This window comes from Penicillium alfredii (genome assembly GCF_028826965.1).
Source record: "Penicillium alfredii strain IBT 34128 chromosome Unknown utg000004l_segment0_segment0, whole genome shotgun sequence".
Classification (NCBI taxonomy): domain Eukaryota; kingdom Fungi; phylum Ascomycota; class Eurotiomycetes; order Eurotiales; family Aspergillaceae; genus Penicillium; species Penicillium alfredii.
The window spans coordinates 4,622,207-4,640,367 of record NW_026622701.1 but is presented as its reverse complement, the minus strand read 5'-3'; the positions used below and the strand labels follow the sequence as shown (position 1 = coordinate 4,640,367).

Sequence of the window (18,161 nt, the reverse complement as noted above, 5' to 3'; positions counted from 1 at the left end):
CCTGAGCTTGGAAAATGGTATAGATTCTTCTACTTGCTGTTTGCTGCGACAATTTTTCACATGTAGAGACCAGGACACAGGAGAGCACGAGTTTCCCTTCTTACCGGAGGTCTTCTCTCCAGTTGAGCCACCCAAGGTCTAGTATGGATGCTCCATCCTACTGACTCTTGCCTTGAGAATGACACTAAATATAACCTTCGGCCACCTTTATTTTCGTGCAAGGTCTGAAACCTGGAGGCCAAAATGATCATCCATTTGAGACATGGAGACACTCAAATGGCACGTTTGGGCCTACGAAATTTCTGGCCGAGGACATCCCTTACGCTCGGATCTTTGTTTATGGCTACAATTCGAGTATAACCAACCCGCAAGCCATGTCTACTGCAAGCATCAAGGACCATGCCAATACCATGTTGAATCTGCTGGATATGGAACGGGGGCCGCAACAGGTAGGCTACAGACTACATTGATATTTGATTGATCAACGTAGTAACCTGTCCTTCTAAAACTCGATGCTTTCTAGGGTTATTTCTATTGGGCATAGCTTAGGAGGCTTGGTCATTAAGCAGGTTTGTCAACTTGAGCTCCGCCTTTGAGCATCCGCTCACGGGTTTCTCTCTTGTCTTATTTCAGGCACTTCTCAATGCTAAAGAAGATCCGAAGTACAACTCCATTTGGTCGGCCACTTGGGGTTTGGTTTTCTTCGGCACTTCTCATCGCGGTGCGAAAGCCGTGGAGCTGGGAAAGATTGCTTCCAGAGTTGCCCGATTTGTCTCCAAGGGCAATGCCAGCAATGATCTTCTTGACTGTCTCGAGCACAATTCGCTTTTTACTAGACAAATGACTGATCGGTTTTGGCATCACCTAGAAGACTATCGCGTGGTTAGCTTCATTGAGGGTAAGGCCATGCAGCTTGGGGGTACCGGTCCAGTGTCGGTCAGTCATGTAAATCATTGAACCCCATCCATCCCAGAGTTTAATATGACATGTGCAGCTGGTGGTGGACGAGGAATCAGCTGTTGTTGGTTTATCTGGTCTACGTGAAACCCAGTTGAAACTCGATGCGGGTCACTGGTAGATGTGCAAAGTGGGCTCGCGAGGCCCCATGTACCGCTTGATCAAGGGAAACACCAAGCAGTTGGTCGATCAAGCACTTCTGTCCGAGCAAGGTTTCATTCCACGGCCAACATTGCATCCAGCTGCCGGGTCATCGCCGCCTCCGCTACCACCACGTACCCATTCGAACAGCAGTACTCCATATCAGGGGCAAGGACGAATGCCACCGGCGGTACAGCGAGTGATAGGCACCATTTTTACTCAGCTGGATAATGATCCGCGATCCATCCGGGCCGCTGAGCTCAAGGACCGGGTGCGGTGGGATGAGGCTCGAACACTCGCCTACGAGATCTTCCAGGAGCATCTGGGAACGCTTGGTGCCGATCATTTCAGCACATTATCCGTAGGATACAATCTAGCTGAGGTGGAACTAGAATCGAACTACCTAGGAGAAGCAGATGAGTGGTGTCAGTGGGTATCTGATAATGCCCAGCGCGTCTTTGGGTCTAAGCACGCCCTCGCCATGAAGACCGAGATTCTGATGGCAGAGATCCTGTGTCAACAAAGTATCAAGAGGCCGAGTCGGTCTGTGCCAAGCTGTTGGCACGCCAGCAAATGAACATTGGCGAGGATCATATGGATACGTTTGATACCCGGCGCCGGCATGGCCTACAACAGTCTCGGTCGCCGAGAAAATGCCATCGCGACGTCTCGAAAGCTCACTGAGAGTTTTAAGCGCCTTCTAGGGAGACAATCACATCCGCGTGTTTGCCTCAGGGCTGGACACTATCGAATATATCATCTGCAACCACTCTGGGCAGACGACTCCACTGGTCATAATGCGCTTCCAACCCGACGTGCAGCAAGTTGTGGACGTCCTCCCACAGGTCTTTCAAGAGCTTCCCGCTGCCTTCGGCCACAGACACTCTTATACGATCCGTGCCCTTGCGCTACATGGTCGAGCCCAAACTGTGATCCAATAGAACATGGATGCTTCGGAAACCCTTCGTCGTGCTCTAGCCAGTGCAGAAGAGGCCCTAGGTCCTGACTATCCACTTACCATGGGCATTCTCGGTAACATTGGCATGATTTATGCGCTTCAGAATAACCTCGATCGCTCCGTCCCTCGTGGTATCCAGGCGTCCGAGGCCTTCCCTTGGCTGACGCGATATCTGACCTGGGTTGAGCACCGAAAGGGCAAAGAGAACCTAGAAACGCAGGCAACTCTTGAGATGCTGGGGCATATGCACTTTGTTGCTCAAGAGTATGAGCCTGCCCAGAAGTACTTCGAACGCCATCTCTCCTCCTACCCCGCGGGACGAATTCTCCCGCCAGCCAGCAAATCGGCAATCAATTGCAACTCTGTCGGGCAAACACCATGTTTACCAGCTATCGTGGTCCTGGGTCGGGTCTGGGGGGATTCTTGTCTTCGTTGAAACGCTTCTAAACAGGGGCTTTCGTGGCTACATCGTGAACACAGGTACATCAACACCAGAAGCAGAGGGAAATCTTTGCAAGATTCAATTTCATTCATAGCACTAATATATCTCCACCCGGGGTATCATGATGTCAAGGCTTGGCATCGCATAATTGACCCAAGTCCAAGCATCCTCGCCGAACTCAGGGCAGCGCAGGGGCCGTTGAGTTGTGCTCATGAAAATTAATTGGAGAACTTATCGGGGAGGTTCTTCCTGTAAAGAGGGTTAGCAAATAGTTCCTCGAAATATTTTGGCCAGTTTAGCCCTACCCGGTAGCCTTCTCAAACTGCTCGCGACCAGCGTCGGTGATCTTCTCGTTGGTCGAACGCATCTTCTGGGGGTCGATCTTGCCGCCGCTAAGCTTGCTCTCGATGGCATCCAGGCCTGTGTATGAAATGTCAGTGCGGAAAACACCAGACCACGAACCGTGGAAAACCTCACCCTTGTCGAGGTAGTCCTCTTTGCCCGCGTCAGGCTTCGAGCCCGAGCCCGACTCCTTGTTGCCGCCGAGCTTCGAAGCGAGACCAGAGAGCTTGTCCATGTTGTAAGGTGGAAGTAATTTGACTGGATTTGTGAGAAGAAAAAAAAAATCAAGGGTTGGAGAATGGATCGAGGGACTGAGGGCACCGCCTCTTTATAGGGGTACTGTTAGCGGGGAGATCCAATCTGTCCCCTCTCATAAAGTTTCTGCCCCACGGTCGAATGCATCTAATCACGCCGGTCGCAGACCAAGATGCAAGATCCACGCTGCCCCAATCGGAGTCGAGGAGAGTCGGTAGTGCGTTGCAGGTGGAGCTTCGGTGGAGGGCGATTATCGGCCGGTTCGATTGAGTGACGTCATGCAATATGGAATCATATTTTGCCTGGGGCAGTATATTTCAGTCCTGAGGCATTCAGGTGTCTACCATCCTTGTCTCTGGTTTCTCGAGTTTCCCGGGTTTCATTCGGTTCAGCCCTAAAAGGCTTGCATCTACTGCGATTGGAAATCTCGCTGGCCCTGCAATGCCTTGGCCAACACATCGGGATACCATCGCTGCCCCACATCCTGGTGGCTCGTTACCCGTGCGACCAATGTGCCCTCGCCGATACTACCGCGGAACATGGTGTTGAAAGTTGCCTCAGCATCCGACTTGACCTTTTCATCCTTGACCAAACGTCGGATGTGGTCTGGGATGACCAGTGAGATTCGTGCGGACGAAAGATCTGGACTCACACCCTGGAAAACAGGGAAAGAAAATCGCGGGCCTAGAGACTGACCATCCACATCCTGGAAATCCTCTTCTCGTAGGCTGACGCGATGTGTGGTCGCCGTGCAAATTCCTCCGGTCAGCGCTTCCAAAGCTCGTCCAATGTTAACCACGAATGTCCCTGGAAGCGGAGGCGCGGGGATCCAAGTCCCTGCTTTATTTTGGACCTCCAGACCACGATGCGGTGTGGCCTGGAGAAGGAAAGTGAGAAACCCCGAGTCTTTGTGGGGGCCAACGCCCTGGAATCCCGATGACTCCTCGCTGGGCTCAGGTGGTGGGGGATACTTGATCAGCTTGAGCTTGTGCTGTTGTGGACGATCAAACGCCTCGTCTAACGCGGTCGGGGGAAGGTCCAGTGCTTCTGCAATGAGCTTTGTGAATGACTCTGTCAAATCGCCGGCTTCAGACAGGTATCGTTCGGTTGCCTGACGAAACCCTGGCGTTGCCGTTTCATCGGGCCACTACGCCCCAGAATGGTCAGAATATCTTCCCAGGAATCCTACAAAGGGTCGGTCACACCTGGTTGGGGCCAACAATGTTTCTATACAAGGGTTCATCGGGTCCTGGCGCAGGAAGCTCGGTTGCAAACTAATTCAAGGTGAGCGGGGTTCTTCACAACAATTGCCTAACTCACATCAAACTGTTCGCGGTGATCGGGTTTAAGAGCCGTGATCTCAGCCCCCAGTCTCGAATAGCCTAAGAAATGCGGACTGTTCACCATCTCGATCTCCAGCTTCTTTTCTAGGGGCAACTGGAAGAGCTCGAGGGCTTTGACTGTGAATGCATGTTGCACTAGGGGGGCAATGGGGGCATTCTGAAGATAGAAGAAGCCCACATTCACCAACGCATCACGAAGACATGCCAGAAAGGTGGACTTTGTCTCGGGGGACCGCGTTTGGGAGAAATCCAGGATCGGGATAGATGTGAAAGTAGCCGAGCTCTCCGACTGCTTCAGTCAGCAAATTTTCCCTCTGCGGTAAATAGTAGAATGGGTCTTGCCATTTTTATAATCGATCGTCTTAAATAAAGGGAGACGTTTGCATGTCAACAAAATAAGATGTCCCGGCCCAAATGGCTTGGTGAGATGAAGCGGCCGAAGTGGACACACAAAACACCTGCTGTGGACCATGTGATTGGACTACGATGGCGAGCTCAAGGGCTCCGATGCATCACTCCTTCATCCTTTAATTTTGAAGATTGGCCAGGTTGGAGATAGTGGAATTGGTAATAGTCTGCAATGTATAAATCTATATACCTTCATGTTAGAATAAATATAGCTCTAGATCTAGGTAAAATCAAATTACCTCTACAAGTTTTCGAAACCTTATGTTGAATCTAGTGTTTTCTATGGCTTTCTCGGGTTATTACTTACTAGGCGATGATAATAGATCTTGAGCTATGAGACGACCATGGGAAGCTGCTTTCACCATAAACCCTAATAGCAAAGGAAGATTGGCAGTTTGGCACAGGCGAATAATGTGCATTATATACGCCGAATCTCTAATGAAGCTAGCTTTGTACTTGGCTAGAATACTGATCGGCCTTGGGAATGTTCAAAAAAAAGTCCGCAAAAGCTCTCGCCCCATCCTCTCCAAACAGCATCTGTCCGTTGTTGTATGTTTCTTCCGCCTTCTCTTTGGCACGCTCCACCAATTCCACCTCAACCCCTTTTATCAACCAATCTAGTGAGCTCCCTAACAAGATAGCATCCTGTCCAGCTGTTTCGTGTGCCGTGATGATAGCATGTGCCAGCAACAGAGAGTCCCACAAAGCCAGGTTGACTCCCTCACCGGCCCACGGGCACATCAAATGCGCTGCATCGCCAATAAGCGTTGCGCTCACATTGTGCTCCCAGGAGATCCCAATAGGCAACATATATAATGGCTTGATGTCCACGCTAGCACCCGGGTTGTCAACAAACTCCGCATCATACGCGACGGTCACCAGCTCCTTGATGGCAGAGCCCCAATGGCCGAGCAGTACGTCGCTTCCCAGGAGCAGATTCTTGGCATCAGCCACTGTCTGTCCCACGAGTCCCAATGTAGCAGCGAAGTGCTCTTCCGCGGTCGTGAAGAAGATATAAACACGGGCCGAGTCCTGTGGTCCGCGTTGCACGATAATTCCATGCCGTAGGCCAAGCGCAGTAAAGCTACCACGCCCGATGAACGAAGCTAGGTGCGGGTAATTGGCTGTGATCTGCGGGATAGTCATGCTGATGCTCTGGGTCCCTGCGTATTGCGGCTCCACGTCTATTAGAAAACTGCGAACCCGGGACCAGGCGCCATCGGCCCCAACAATCAGGTCAAAAGCTTGTTTGCCGTGGGAGCCAAAATCGAGCACATTCTCGGTTCCGGTGGGCGTGGTGCGGCTGGTGACCGAGACAAGCCTGTGCTCCCACCTGATGCACTCGGCTGGTAATTGAGAGCTCAGGAGCTTGGTGAGTGCGTTGCGGGAGATCTCGGGGCGCATCTCTGTGCGCTCGTTGGTCCCTCCTTCGTCTGTGTAAAGGATGTTGCCATCCTTGTCTGATATTTTGTGCGTCTCCGCACACTCCCCAGTGAGATGGAGGAACTGATCGAACAAGCCACACTCCCTGATAGCAGCTAGACCGGACTCTTCATGGAGATCTAGCATCCCGGAAGGCTTGGCGAGTTCTTCATCGGTGGCCTTTTGGCGGAGCTCGAATATCGCAAATGGTATACCACTCCGATACAATAGGAGACCAAGAGTCAGCCCAGCAGGACCGCCGCCAATGATGGCAATTCTGAATTGAGACATCCTAGAAAGACGAGTTCCGGAGGTGGAAAATCAAGAGTTTGGCTGCTGATTTGGTGTGAGTCGAGGACAGAAACTCGACAAACATATGTCATCTAATACACATTTCTCGCCAAACTCCATAATGATCGTGGATCTGTTTCGAAATGGCTCTGCCTGGAGGAGGTTGGAGGCTCGCTGTGTTCGGGTTCTGAGAAAACCCGAGGGTCACATGATGTAGATCCGCTCGGGCTTTTGACTTGCCCGACATGCTTCAAACGAGATCTTTCTTCTTTCAATGAAGTTCTCTGTATCCTGTCGCTGAAGTACCATATCTGCTCTTGTTTATCAGATCATATAGCCATGTCGACGGTTTCTCCGACTCGAGAGCATACCTCGAACCCTCCCACATCCTCTCAATCTTCAAAATCTCAGCGGGTGCTTGCATGCGTCCTCTGCCAACAGCGCAAAGTCAAGTGTGACCGAAAGTTCCCTTGTGCTAATTGTACCAAATTTAAAACACAATGTGTTCCGATGACCTCCCCACGTCTGCGAAAACGCAGGTTTCCCGAACGAGAATTGTTGGACCGGATCCGCAAGTACGAGAATCTATTGCGCAAGAACAATGTTCAGTTTGAGCCACTTCACAAGGACGATGCGGTAAAAGAGTCCCCGAAGTTGGAAAAGGTCTGTGATTTGGACAACCAACAACCCGAATCTAGGGGGATATCAACACCTACAAGACATGAAGAACTACATGGGGCGAAGTACGTACACACTTTTTTATGGTGAATTATATTGACATAAAACTAATTATCCCTGCAGTTTCTGGCATGCCATGAGACAACACGCTGTATGAAAATTTTACCTTGATTCCTAATGACTAGGCTAACACTCGAGGCAGCTCCGAAATTCTGAGAATAGAAGCGAATTCTCACAAGACGACATGAGCGAGGCCGGAATCCACAGGGCATGGGATCAGCTTTTTGCGGGTACTGGCAATCTTCCTTTTAGTTCACGAAAGACGGCTCTCGATCTCTCAGGATTTCATCCCGAACCAGTCCAAATATTTAGGCTGTGGCAGATGTATTTGAACAATGTCGACCCATTGCTCAAAGTTACACATACTCCAAGCATGCAAGGACGCATTATTGAAGCCGCTAGCAATGTGGCAAACATCAACCCCACTTTCGAGGCTCTCATGTTCAGCATATACTCTATATCTATTATGAGTCTCACAACGGATGAATGCCGAGCCATGTTCGGCTCGTTAAAGGAAAATCTTTTGTCGAGATATCAGTTGGGCTGTCAGCAAGCCCTGTTGAACTGTGGTTACTTACGAACGTGTGATCGTGAATGCTTGACTGCCTTCTATCTCTTTCTGGTATGCTTGTCGATTGAGATGCTTTAGGCGCTTTTGCTAAAGTGTGTCAGGTTTCGATCGGACCCAGCACAGATCCACAGTCACTGTCCTCCATGCTTGGTGTTGGTATACGCATTGCAAACCGCATGGGTCTCGATAACGAGTCAACCTATGGCAAATGCACCGCCTTTGAAGCCGAGATGCGCCGAAGACTTTGGTGGTCCCTCGTCCTCTTCGACACCCGTATCGGTGAGCTAGCTAATTGGAATCCCATACTTGCTCCGACTTGGGACTGCAAGCTTCCTCTGAATGTTAATGATTCCGCCCTCTGGCCGGAAATGAAGGAGCCACCGGTGGTTCAGGGGAAATCCTCCGAGGCCCTCTTTGCCATAGTACGCAGCGAGCTGGCCGAGTTCACCCGCCATGTCCCGTTGTATATTGGCGTCACTAATCCGGCTTTTAAGCCTATTGCTAAAGATAGTCACCACTGTTCGTTTGCAGAAGGGCATGAGCTGGCTACTTTGGAACAGATGGTCGAGGACAACTATCTCCATTACTGTGACCCTGAGAACCCGCTCCACTTCATGACCATCTGGACAACGCGAGGGTATCTCGCCAAATGCCGACTTGTCGAATACTATTCGCAGCATTCCCTATCCTCCGAACAACATACCGAAACACAGCGCAACACCGCTCTGTCCCGTGCGTTTAGCATGCTGGACTGTGATACTAAGGTTATGACATCCCCCCGAACCAAGGGTTACCGGTGGCTAGCTCATGGATACTTTCCACTTCCCGCATATATTCACATTGTCGAGGACCTCCAGAGGCGACCTGTCGGCGAGCACGCTGAACAGGCTTGGGAATTCATGAGTGCCAATTTCGAAGCTCGTTTCTCACACCCAGCAACAAGCGATAATCCCCTCTTCAAGATGTTTAGCCGCATTATTCTCCAGGCTTGGGACGCCCGCGAGACAGCGCTTGGGGGGTTAGGACAGCCACCGACACCACCAAGGATTGTGTCACGCATTCAACACAAAATCGCGCAGACAGCGTCTCGCACACATTCCGATCACGAACAAGGCAACACAGCTACAGGAATGGGTACAGGTGGTACATCGGGGTCAATGTCAATGAGTCTTGGAAGCTATAGTCTGTTATACGGCTCTGAGGGACAAGACAGCTACACAGGAATGGAGACGGGCATGTTACCGAGATTTTACCTGCCAGGGCAGTCTTCGTTGAATCTTGACGTGGACCCACTGGACTGGGCTGCCATGGATTGGTCTTTTGGTTACCAGGGCTGGTGAAGCTAATGATATTTCAACAGCCATGAACCAAATCGTCTGCTACATCAGACTAATTTATAAAAACATTCATATAAAATCCCGGGAAGAAGATTACTACCCAAGTTATAAAGACCCAAATGACGCGTGAAATGAATGGAAAATAACCAATTTGCCCCGAAATCGACACGCTACAATCAAAACGCGGCCTTAGGCTACTGACAGCAACATATCCCTAAATAACAAGCCAACCTACGCGTGGGGTTGTTGATTTCCTCAAAATTATCCGGATTTCGAGCCTCTCGGGCCTCCACGAAACCGACACAGTATAAAAGCCCGGTTAAACCCAACACTCCACAAACCGGCGCAACAACTCATGATCCAGCGGCACATACTCCAATCACTGGTCAGGCAGGTAAAAGAAGCACTCGCTTTGGGTGCATCCGACAATGAACCGAGCAAAGAAGTCGTCCGGATTTTTAAGAGCCCGCTGGTGGTCTCCAATCACAAACCCGGGTCGATAAATGGCTGCAGGCAGCCTTCGTGCTCGCGCGCGATGAAGCATCTCATTGGCAACCCATTGGCTTTGCGCATACCCGATGCCATAGGGCAAAGAATCCAGGTATGGCTGGAGGGGCTCATCCTCGAAGACTCGCTTGGTTTTGTGCATGTACCCGGTCACATTCCAGGTCTCAACCGAGACGTAATGTAGCACCTTCCGTCGACCTTGTCCAGCCAGTCGAATGATGTTGCGAGTGCCGACCACATTGGCCCCGAAGTGCCCTTCGTAGAGCTCACACCAGTTGACGCGTGCCCCCAGATGGAAAATAACGCTGGCCCAGTTGGCGAGCCACTGGAATTGATCCTCTCCCAGGCCCAGCGTGTTATTTCCCAATCCACCTTCCAGCACGGTGATCTTCTGAATCTTCCCCAGGCTGCCGTCCCAGAGGTCGAATTGCTCAAGAGCCTTCTGGATCCGACAGCCTGCGCTCAAATTACCCTGGCCTCGTGCGAAACACGCGACTTTGCGGATGGTCGGCATGGCAAAAGGCAACTTAGCAGGTATACACCCATAAATCCCGTGGTGCATGATATGACCGATGAGCTGCGCGGCTTGGAGCGACGTGAGTCCCAAACGAGAAAATGTTGTCTTGTAGATTAACGTAGTGCACGTCGAAGGATTCCTGGAGCTTCGATTGAAGCCACTGCTCTCCAATCTTGGCCGTCCCATTGCCATGCACGTCACTTGAGGGTCTCTCGCGCGTCTCTGGATGAAACAAACTCCGATCTACTTGGCCATTGGTTGACAGAGGAAATTTCTCGAGTTCCTTGATCTGGTCTGGGACCATGTAGGGAGGCAATCTCTCCTTTGTCCAGCTGATTATCTGCTGGCGCTCGTTCTTCCGCATACTCGAGGACGGGATAATATACGCGATTAACAGATCTGAGGTGCTGCGGAGATGTTGCTTGACCACGCATGAATGCACCTGTGGATGGGCCTCGAGCGTGCGCTCAATGTCACCGAGTTCCACTCGATTCCCGGACCGTTTAATCTGCTGATCGGCTTGCCCAACATAGTCGAGGCTGCCAGACCTGTCTCTCCATTCTCCTAGATCACCCGTCCGATACAGTCGGACAGGCGATCCTTCTTGGCCACGCAAGGCAGAGCCGACATGAATAAATCGTTCCTCGGTTTCTGAGGGTCGGTTCAGGTAACCTAGAGACACCTGCGGCACAAACACAAAGATTTCCCCCTTGGTGTTGAGCTCGGTGATGGGTTCCTGTTGCTCATCCAACAAGTAAACCCTACGTTCGATCTCTGGCCGCGTCCTCTCTCTTTTATTTTTCCCTCCTTTTATTTCTTTTATTTGCTATATATACACTTTACTTGTGTCTTTGGCCCTTGCCATTACTAACGAATATAACCAATGCCTTATTCGAGCTGTATTGCTCTTTGTTTCCCTCGGAGGAATTCCACCGAGCGCTCGGACTCGGGGACTTTGGGGAATCAATAATCCTCTAGCGAGATCCATTTTCTCTTTGTTACGAATGCCCTGTCTCCAATGCCGAGAAAATTCGCGAACAACCCACCAATGATATTGACATGTGGTGAACACCGCAAATTTGAGAAACTATATCCCATTCTGCATCCAGTCTAGGGACTGCGATGGCCGGCCCCCACCCGTTGCGATTGAGAAACGAGGTAGATATTGCCGATCCAGGCAGTCCCTTTGTTCTTTGATGAGTCGTTGGATCCTTGGATATTGTGAATTCCGCCAGTCTCGAGAGATTGGACCCAATCGTCCTAGCGATTAGAAATTACCGGGATCCAGTAGACACATATATAAGTGTAGATAGTTGCCCTGTATTCTTGCCAACTACAACTCTGGTTTCTTTGTTTACCAAGAACCGATCCAACATGACCAATTGGCCCGATGTCCCTATCAAGCCCGCCGAGGGCATCTCCTACTTCACCCCGGCCCAGTCTCCTCCGGCAGGCACCGCTCGTGATCCCCAAACGAGTGGGAGGCCCATCCCAAAGCTCTTCAAGCCCCTGACCATCCGAGGCCAAACGTTCCAAAACCGCCTGGGAGTATGCATTTGAATTTTTTTTTGCCTTCCCCACAGCACCCTTGCTGACCAATGTCGACAGGTGGCGCCCATGTGCCAATATAGTGCGGATGATGGCCACCTGAGTCCCTGGCACCTTGCCCACTACGGCGGGATTGCCCAGCGTGGGCCGGGGATGGTGATGATCGAGGCCACCGCCGTACTTCCCGAGGGCCGGATCACCCCGGTCTGCACGGGCCTGTGGAAAGACTCCCAGATTGCACCGCTCCAACAAACCATTGAATTCGTCCACAGCCAGGGTCAGAAAATCGGAATTCAGCTGGCTCATGCGGGTTGTAAAGCCTCGCACGTCCCACCGTGGTTGGGGGGTGTCACTTGCACCGATGCCGTTGGCGGCTGGGTGAACAATGTCAAGGCACCTAGTGCGATCCCATTCACAGAGGGAGAAATTGTCCCCAAGGCCCTGACTAAAGACGATATTCAAGAGGTCAAAGATGCGTGGGTGGCGGCCACCAAGCGCGCGTTGGCAGCCGGAGTCGATTTCATCGAGATTCACAACGCCCACGGATACTTACTCTCGTCGTTCATGAGCCCCTCATCCAACAAACGGACCGACGAGTATGGTGGCAGTTTCGAGAATCGCATTCGATTCCCTCTGGAAATCGCCCAATTGACCCGTGACACGGCTGGTCCCAATATTCCGGTCTTCCTACGTCTCTCTGCTACGGACTGGCTGGAGAACAGCCTGCCAGAGGAGAAGGGATGGAAGCTCGAAGACACCGTCGAATTTGCCCGTGCACTCGCGGCGCAGGGATGTATCGACGTGATTGATATCAGTAGTGGTGGCGTTCATCATGCTCAAAAGATCATTTCTGGCCCGGCATTCCAAGTGCCGTTTGCTTCGGCCATTAAGAAGGTCGTCGGCGACAAAATGCTCGTCGCTGCAGTGGGTATGATCAACAACGGTGGTTTGGCCGAGAAAAGTCTTAACGATGATGATATTGACATCATCCTCGTTGGACGGGCCTTCCAGCGCGATCCTGGGTTGACTTGGCAATTTGCCAAGGACTTGGATGTTGAGATTGCAATGGCTGCACAGATCCGGTGGGGGTTCACCAGCTTTCGCAATGCGTCCGAGTTTATCCAGCCGAACTTTATGAAGGGGTCGGTTTTTGATTAGATGGGGGGATCGAGGCATTGGAGGATACAGCCAGGAGTCGATGGATATGTCTCCTGTCCTTAGTCGGATGAAACCAATGAAAAACAAATCAAAAACATCTCAGGAAGATGTATGGCAAGTAAATAAACACGGCGTGTATAGATCGAAGAAACCGCTCGGGTTGCCAAGAGCCGCTGCGGGGAAGCGCGGAGGCCAACCGCGTCTCAGCTCTTCCACCTTCATCCTTCCCACTGCGACATGGCGGTCCCCCAGAGGACACTGAACTGGCTGTATAATGTCCTAGCCAAGGTTTGGGAACCCCAGTTCACCATTCTGAATCGTAGACTAACCCACTCTAGGATCATTATGACCCCCAGCAGACCTACCATGATCCCAACCGTGCCTACCACGATGTCGCCAATGCGCTCGCCCAATATCCCTCGCTCTCTCCTCGCACCGATGTGTACAGTGAGTCTTGCCTATCCATGGCAACAGCTGCTTTTATCGACACATATCTCATGTTGTAGCCTACGAAACCGGTTTCTCTGCCCTCCTCGTCCACCTCGTCGGCACGCTTCCTGTCGCTTTCCGTGGTACAACATACCAATTTCCCCTCGCGCTATGGATCCCAAATACCTACCCACACGAGCCCCCGATAGTCTTTGTCACTCCGACCCAGGACATGGCAGTTCGAGTCGGGCAACATGTGACGCTTGAGGGGCGGGTGTACCACCACTACCTGGCCCACTGGGCCGAAGGCTGGGATGTTAGTATTCCGAGCTACCTGAAAAGGAGTCTGATGTAGTGCTGACTGGATGATCCCCCACTACAGAGGTCCTCAATTATTGATCTTCTCACAATTCTTCGAGAAGTGTTTGCCAAAGAGCCACCAGTTCGGTATAGACAACAAATGCCACCCCAACCCCAGCTGCAACAAAATCCAGTTCCGCCACCGTTGCCACCTTTACCACCAGGCGTCGGGTCATCGACAGCTTCGCCTCAAATGTCGCATTCTCACCCTGCCGGTCAGATACCTCCACAGCGCCCCCCGAAACCACGATCGACTGTTGAGCCGCGGCAGTTGCCGCAGCCTCACCCGGCCGAGCGATATCAATCACCGCCACCTCTGCCACCACTCCCTCCAAAAGAACAAAATCCCAGGCAAATGCCCCCATCAAGCCACGGGCCGGTGGCTAGTCCTGGGAATCGGGCATCGCAGCACTATGTTTCCCCCACGGGTCGATCAGTAGTCCCCGCCCACTTTCGCAGCCCCCGGTTCCGCAACCCGCATGGCAGTCCATGTCGCCTCAATTTCATCAGGGTCTAGCATCATATCAACAAAACAGAGGCGATCAGGCCACTTCCGTCTTGGGACCGAGCATACCGAGGCCCTTGCCGCATCAAACTGGGCCACCTGGGCCCCCTCCAGTGCAGCCAGCTCAACAATGGCCGACGCAAGCATTGTCTCATGATTCATCCCGCCCGGGGTGCCAATCCCACCTTCCGCAGCACCAGGAGCCATCAGGTCCCCCGTACCCCCAACATTCTCCATATCCATCGAATTACCCACGTCCACCCCCGGCAGCGCCACCACGCCAAGCCGAAACCCCTGACCTTCTCACCTCACCATTTGAGCTCGAGCTACCGTCATTTGCTCCTGTGGGGCCCGCACCCCCAATTCCCCCTAACCCGGAGAAGGATGCGCTGCTGCATACTGTCTCGCAGTCCCTCGGAGAGACACTGCGTGCGCACGCGACCCAGTCGGATATTGCAGCACAGTCTCTTGTCTCACAATCGCGATCGCTGCATGCTGCACTGGCCACACTTCAGGGCGAGGTCACTGCGATAAATGCTCTTCATGCAACTCTCCAATTGAATACCGCTGTCCTGCAGCAGTCGATCCACCGTGCTGATGCCACCATCAACGATGCACAGGCCCGGTCTGCCTCCGTGTCGACCTCGGGCGCGCCTTCAACGTCTACGACGGCTATCCCCAGTGATCATCCATCTGGTCTACCCCCGATCGATGATGTTTTGGTTGCCCCTACTGTCGTGGGTAAGCAGTTGTACGATCTGGTCGCTGAGGAGCAAGGCCTCCAGCAGGCCCTCTATGCTCTGCAGGCTGCCTTGGTTCGTGGGGTGACTGGAGTGGACTCGTGGTCCCGGCACACCCGCGGCCTCGCCCGGGAGGCCTTTTTCAAGCGGGCGCTGATCCGGAAGATTGGGCGTGGGATGGGCTTGGAGGAGAATGTTCAGTAAAACACCCGTTCCATGCGCCTGGTCAGCTGTGATTGTAGATACCCCCTTCTTAATTTATTTGATTTTGATTCCTCTGGAGTGACAACATTGAATTGTAGCTCATAAACAATAGTTGAATTCAATCACTTGGTATTGGGACTAGGGTCAAGACGTCGAGGTTCCAGCTCATACACGCCATGCAGGTATTTCCATGTAGATTGAAGAGAACTTGCTTCGAATGCTTCCTCGTACTCGACCGGGTTCATGTCCTGTCCATACCATACAACAAAAAGATCATACATCAATGAAAGAATCAAATTGAAGAAACTGCTTCGCCTTCCCACGTTACCACTCGCTGTACAGAGCATCCGGGGGAAACGAAAACACCAAGTATAAACCAATCCACAGAAGAGAAATCCATACATACAAAAGAAGCAGAAAGAACACATGAACAAAATAGGAAAACCCGATAGCGCCCGGTGTGGTCTTGAAAACTCACTCATGGTACCTCATTTGCATCCGAAAACGGACTTTGTACCCGTGCGGGCACTCGGCCGTTGTGACTGGAGCTTGCACTGTGCCGGTGGCGATGTCCCACGCTGGAGTGTCGTTGATGGCTCAAGGCGGAAGAAGTTCCGCCCGGGGCAGCGCGGTCGTCAAAGGGGCCTGGATCCGAAGTGGCGTCTGGAGATCGCCTCGGGTTCGGCGGCCGTGCATCGTCTTCTTCATCCGACGAACTTCCGTCAAAGGTCGAGGTGGTGTGATTGAATTGGTTGCTGCTAGTTGTTGAAACAGCCCTACTCAGATTTTCCGATCGCTCTTCAATTGGGTCAACGGCGGGGGTACTGAGGCGGTTCTTCTTCTTCTTCAAGGAGGGACCCCGAACCATGACCGGCTTTGCCGTCACACTGCGGGCGACAATCGAGCTGTTCGGGGCCTGCAACGCGTCGGCTTTGGCGAGTTGTGTCGAAGTGATGGCGGGGACGGCGGGTGCATCCGCCGGCGTAATTGCGACAGGTGCGGGTTGCGTCGGAGAGTTGGACCCCGGGCCGTTATGAATGCTGACAACAGCCGCCCGCGAACGCTGAATTTGCTGTGCTGGCAATTCACTGACAATGGCATTGTTGCGGTAGACCGTGGTGGCGACACTACTGCGCAGGGTGGGAGACATGCTCTGGTGGGTGTTGTTCGTCCAGGCCGAGTCACGCAAATCACCGGGCATGAAGAAGTGCTGGTCAGGGGTGGCACCTGGCAATGGAGGCACGGGAGGCACCAACGTGGCTGGGGTCTCGGGCGGAGATCGGTTGGTGACACCGGGGATGTAGGCGATCTGGATGACGTTTGAGGCGCGGGTCAGGACAGTTGAGGCGATAGAGTTGGTCGATTTGCGCTCGGAACGAGCAGCATCAAAGGCACTGGTCTTTTCGGCGTCGGCCGAGCCACCCTGGCGCTTCTTGCGGATGACAAACCACCAGATCAAGAAGACGATAATGGCAATGGCGACCACACCTCCGATCACGCCGCCAGCGATGGCGCCTGCATTACTACCCCCGGAGTCGGAGTCCTGGTTGTCAGAGTTGGACGACGAGGTCTTCACACATTTGGTAGTTGAACATTCATCGCAGGTTTGACTAGTCATCTGACATGTTGAACCATCGGGGCAGGAGGGACAGGTAGGGGCGCCCGGGCACTGCTTGCAGTTTCGCCGAAAGAGTGAACCGGGGGAGATGCCGGCTGTTTGTTTTGTTGTTAGTTTGAGTATATGGGATTGGGGACCCGCTGGATGGAACGTACTGATGGGCGACAAGGAGGAAGGATCGATAGGCTGAAGCAACATGGCGGGTAAAGTCAATTTGGAAAGGATACAAAAGAAGATAAATAGATTCGGAGAGATACGACCGATCAACGGCGTGGGCAAGGAAGATGAGGGGGAAAAAAAAGTCGAAAGGAGAGTGGGAGGCTCAATCGGCGTCAAGTCGTGAGCGAAATCGCTAGATCATGAAATCCACAGGTCGAGTTGAAAACGAGTGTCGAGTGAGGTGAGAAAAAAAGGAATGGTCGATGAGAAAACAGGACGTTTAGTCGCGAGTCATCGTCCTCGTGGGATCCAGGGAATTGACAGATCTCCGGGGGGGGATTGCGGCCAGCAGGGCAGCAGTCGTGACTTATAAGGAATTATAAGACAACAGGCGCAGCCGCAAAACGCAGGATCGGATGAAGGGGAGAGAGAGGGAGGGATGAGAGGGAAGGAGAAGAGAGAAGAGAAGAGCGGCTGGGTTCTCCTGATGGGGCACAGGAGAGATGGGGCCCGAGCACGGGGGGTTCCACAAGAAGCGGCTGGCGAGATTGAATCACAAAGGATTCAAATAATTCTCTGATGGAGGGATCTATATATCAATGTGTATGTTGATAATTCCCCTGTTCTAGTTGATTCCAATAAAATCCACATCCACATCAAATAATCTCTATAGTTCTGAGTATCTCCGTGTTTACATCGACCAGGCTCCGAGGCTCCAAGGCTCCAAGGCTGTCTCATCACCTTGCGTGTGCGGGCGGGGGCTGTGTCGCAGATGGTCTGGGCCTCGGATTATCAATAATGCGGGAAATTACTGGCCTCGGTCATGTTGGACACCTGAGGTGTCAGAGTCAGGTGATCTGCCGTTGAATTGGGGGGGGGGGGGGGGGGTTCGATTCACCGACACTAAATTTCATCGCCTGACGATCCCGGAGGATCTGCCAACGAGCAGACGTGAGGGTTGCTCATGAAAGTTGGCTCGGGTTGAGCAGGAATGGCCGCACATACCCTCGAGACCATCAAAAATCCCTGTCTCCCCTCTAAGAGATATCCTCTTCAACTGGAATAATCTCGATCAGGGGTCAAGTCAGCTGACCCCTGAGCTTGGCTCAACACTATTTACCTCGGGACCATCCCATCTCCACTCTTTCGGATCTGCGACCGAGGGGACATTCTCTGGGTACCGCTTCCAGAGACGGAACGGAACTTCAGGC

General features: G+C 52.4%; 11 protein-coding genes across 11 annotated transcripts; 5 read left to right on the top strand and 6 right to left on the bottom strand.

The window, feature by feature from the left end:
- Positions 1-374: 374 nt before the first annotated feature.
- Positions 375-1,675, top strand: NUU61_003447 (uncharacterized protein; the record flags this gene model as incomplete). The annotated part of the gene is made up of 4 exons (XM_056654029.1): positions 375-449; positions 550-936; positions 995-1,021; positions 1,079-1,675. The coding sequence occupies 4 exons, from the start codon at positions 375-377 to the stop codon at positions 1,673-1,675; spliced, it is 1,086 nt and encodes a 361-aa protein (XP_056515096.1).
- Positions 1,676-2,042: 367 nt separating this feature from the next.
- Positions 2,043-2,492, top strand: NUU61_003446 (tetratricopeptide repeat protein; the record flags this gene model as incomplete). The annotated part of the gene is made up of 1 exon (XM_056654028.1): positions 2,043-2,492. The coding sequence occupies one exon, from the start codon at positions 2,043-2,045 to the stop codon at positions 2,490-2,492; it is 450 nt and encodes a 149-aa protein (XP_056515095.1).
- Positions 2,493-2,716: 224 nt separating this feature from the next.
- Positions 2,717-3,075, bottom strand: NUU61_003445 (uncharacterized protein; the record flags this gene model as incomplete). Its single annotated transcript, XM_056654027.1, has 2 exons — positions 2,717-2,747; positions 2,804-3,075. The coding sequence occupies 2 exons, from the start codon at positions 3,073-3,075 to the stop codon at positions 2,717-2,719; spliced, it is 303 nt and encodes a 100-aa protein (XP_056515094.1).
- Positions 3,076-3,504: 429 nt separating this feature from the next.
- Positions 3,505-4,910, bottom strand: NUU61_003444 (isopenicillin N synthase family dioxygenase; the record flags this gene model as incomplete). Its single annotated transcript, XM_056654026.1, has 4 exons — positions 3,505-4,242; positions 4,301-4,369; positions 4,416-4,727; positions 4,890-4,910. The coding sequence occupies 4 exons, from the start codon at positions 4,908-4,910 to the stop codon at positions 3,505-3,507; spliced, it is 1,140 nt and encodes a 379-aa protein (XP_056515093.1).
- A 380-nt stretch (positions 4,911-5,290) lies between these two features.
- NUU61_003443 (FAD-dependent oxidoreductase) lies at positions 5,291-6,559 on the bottom strand (the record flags this gene model as incomplete). The annotated part of the gene is made up of 1 exon (XM_056654025.1): positions 5,291-6,559. One exon carries the CDS (start codon positions 6,557-6,559, stop codon positions 5,291-5,293), a length of 1,269 nt encoding a protein of 422 aa, XP_056515092.1.
- Positions 6,560-6,898: 339 nt separating this feature from the next.
- NUU61_003442 (uncharacterized protein) lies at positions 6,899-9,208 on the top strand (the record flags this gene model as incomplete). Its single annotated transcript, XM_056654024.1, has 4 exons — positions 6,899-7,302; positions 7,361-7,388; positions 7,440-7,919; positions 7,970-9,208. The coding sequence occupies 4 exons, from the start codon at positions 6,899-6,901 to the stop codon at positions 9,206-9,208; spliced, it is 2,151 nt and encodes a 716-aa protein (XP_056515091.1).
- Positions 9,209-9,584: 376 nt separating this feature from the next.
- On the bottom strand, positions 9,585-11,094 carry NUU61_003441 (uncharacterized protein; the record flags this gene model as incomplete). Its single annotated transcript, XM_056654023.1, has 3 exons — positions 9,585-10,289; positions 10,357-11,003; positions 11,073-11,094. The coding sequence occupies 3 exons, from the start codon at positions 11,092-11,094 to the stop codon at positions 9,585-9,587; spliced, it is 1,374 nt and encodes a 457-aa protein (XP_056515090.1).
- A 509-nt stretch (positions 11,095-11,603) lies between these two features.
- On the top strand, positions 11,604-13,719 carry NUU61_003440 (NADH-dependent flavin oxidoreductase; the record flags this gene model as incomplete). Its single annotated transcript, XM_056654022.1, has 5 exons — positions 11,604-11,777; positions 11,838-12,919; positions 13,120-13,204; positions 13,274-13,382; positions 13,442-13,719. The coding sequence occupies 5 exons, from the start codon at positions 11,604-11,606 to the stop codon at positions 13,717-13,719; spliced, it is 1,728 nt and encodes a 575-aa protein (XP_056515089.1).
- Positions 13,720-13,768: 49 nt separating this feature from the next.
- Positions 13,769-14,089, bottom strand: NUU61_003439 (uncharacterized protein; the record flags this gene model as incomplete). The annotated part of the gene is made up of 1 exon (XM_056654021.1): positions 13,769-14,089. The coding sequence occupies one exon, from the start codon at positions 14,087-14,089 to the stop codon at positions 13,769-13,771; it is 321 nt and encodes a 106-aa protein (XP_056515088.1).
- Positions 14,090-14,213: 124 nt separating this feature from the next.
- Positions 14,214-15,173, top strand: NUU61_003438 (uncharacterized protein; the record flags this gene model as incomplete). The annotated part of the gene is made up of 1 exon (XM_056654020.1): positions 14,214-15,173. The coding sequence occupies one exon, from the start codon at positions 14,214-14,216 to the stop codon at positions 15,171-15,173; it is 960 nt and encodes a 319-aa protein (XP_056515087.1).
- A 478-nt stretch (positions 15,174-15,651) lies between these two features.
- Positions 15,652-16,989, bottom strand: NUU61_003437 (uncharacterized protein; the record flags this gene model as incomplete). Its single annotated transcript, XM_056654019.1, has 2 exons — positions 15,652-16,886; positions 16,947-16,989. The coding sequence occupies 2 exons, from the start codon at positions 16,987-16,989 to the stop codon at positions 15,652-15,654; spliced, it is 1,278 nt and encodes a 425-aa protein (XP_056515086.1).
- Positions 16,990-18,161: the final 1,172 nt, after the last annotated feature.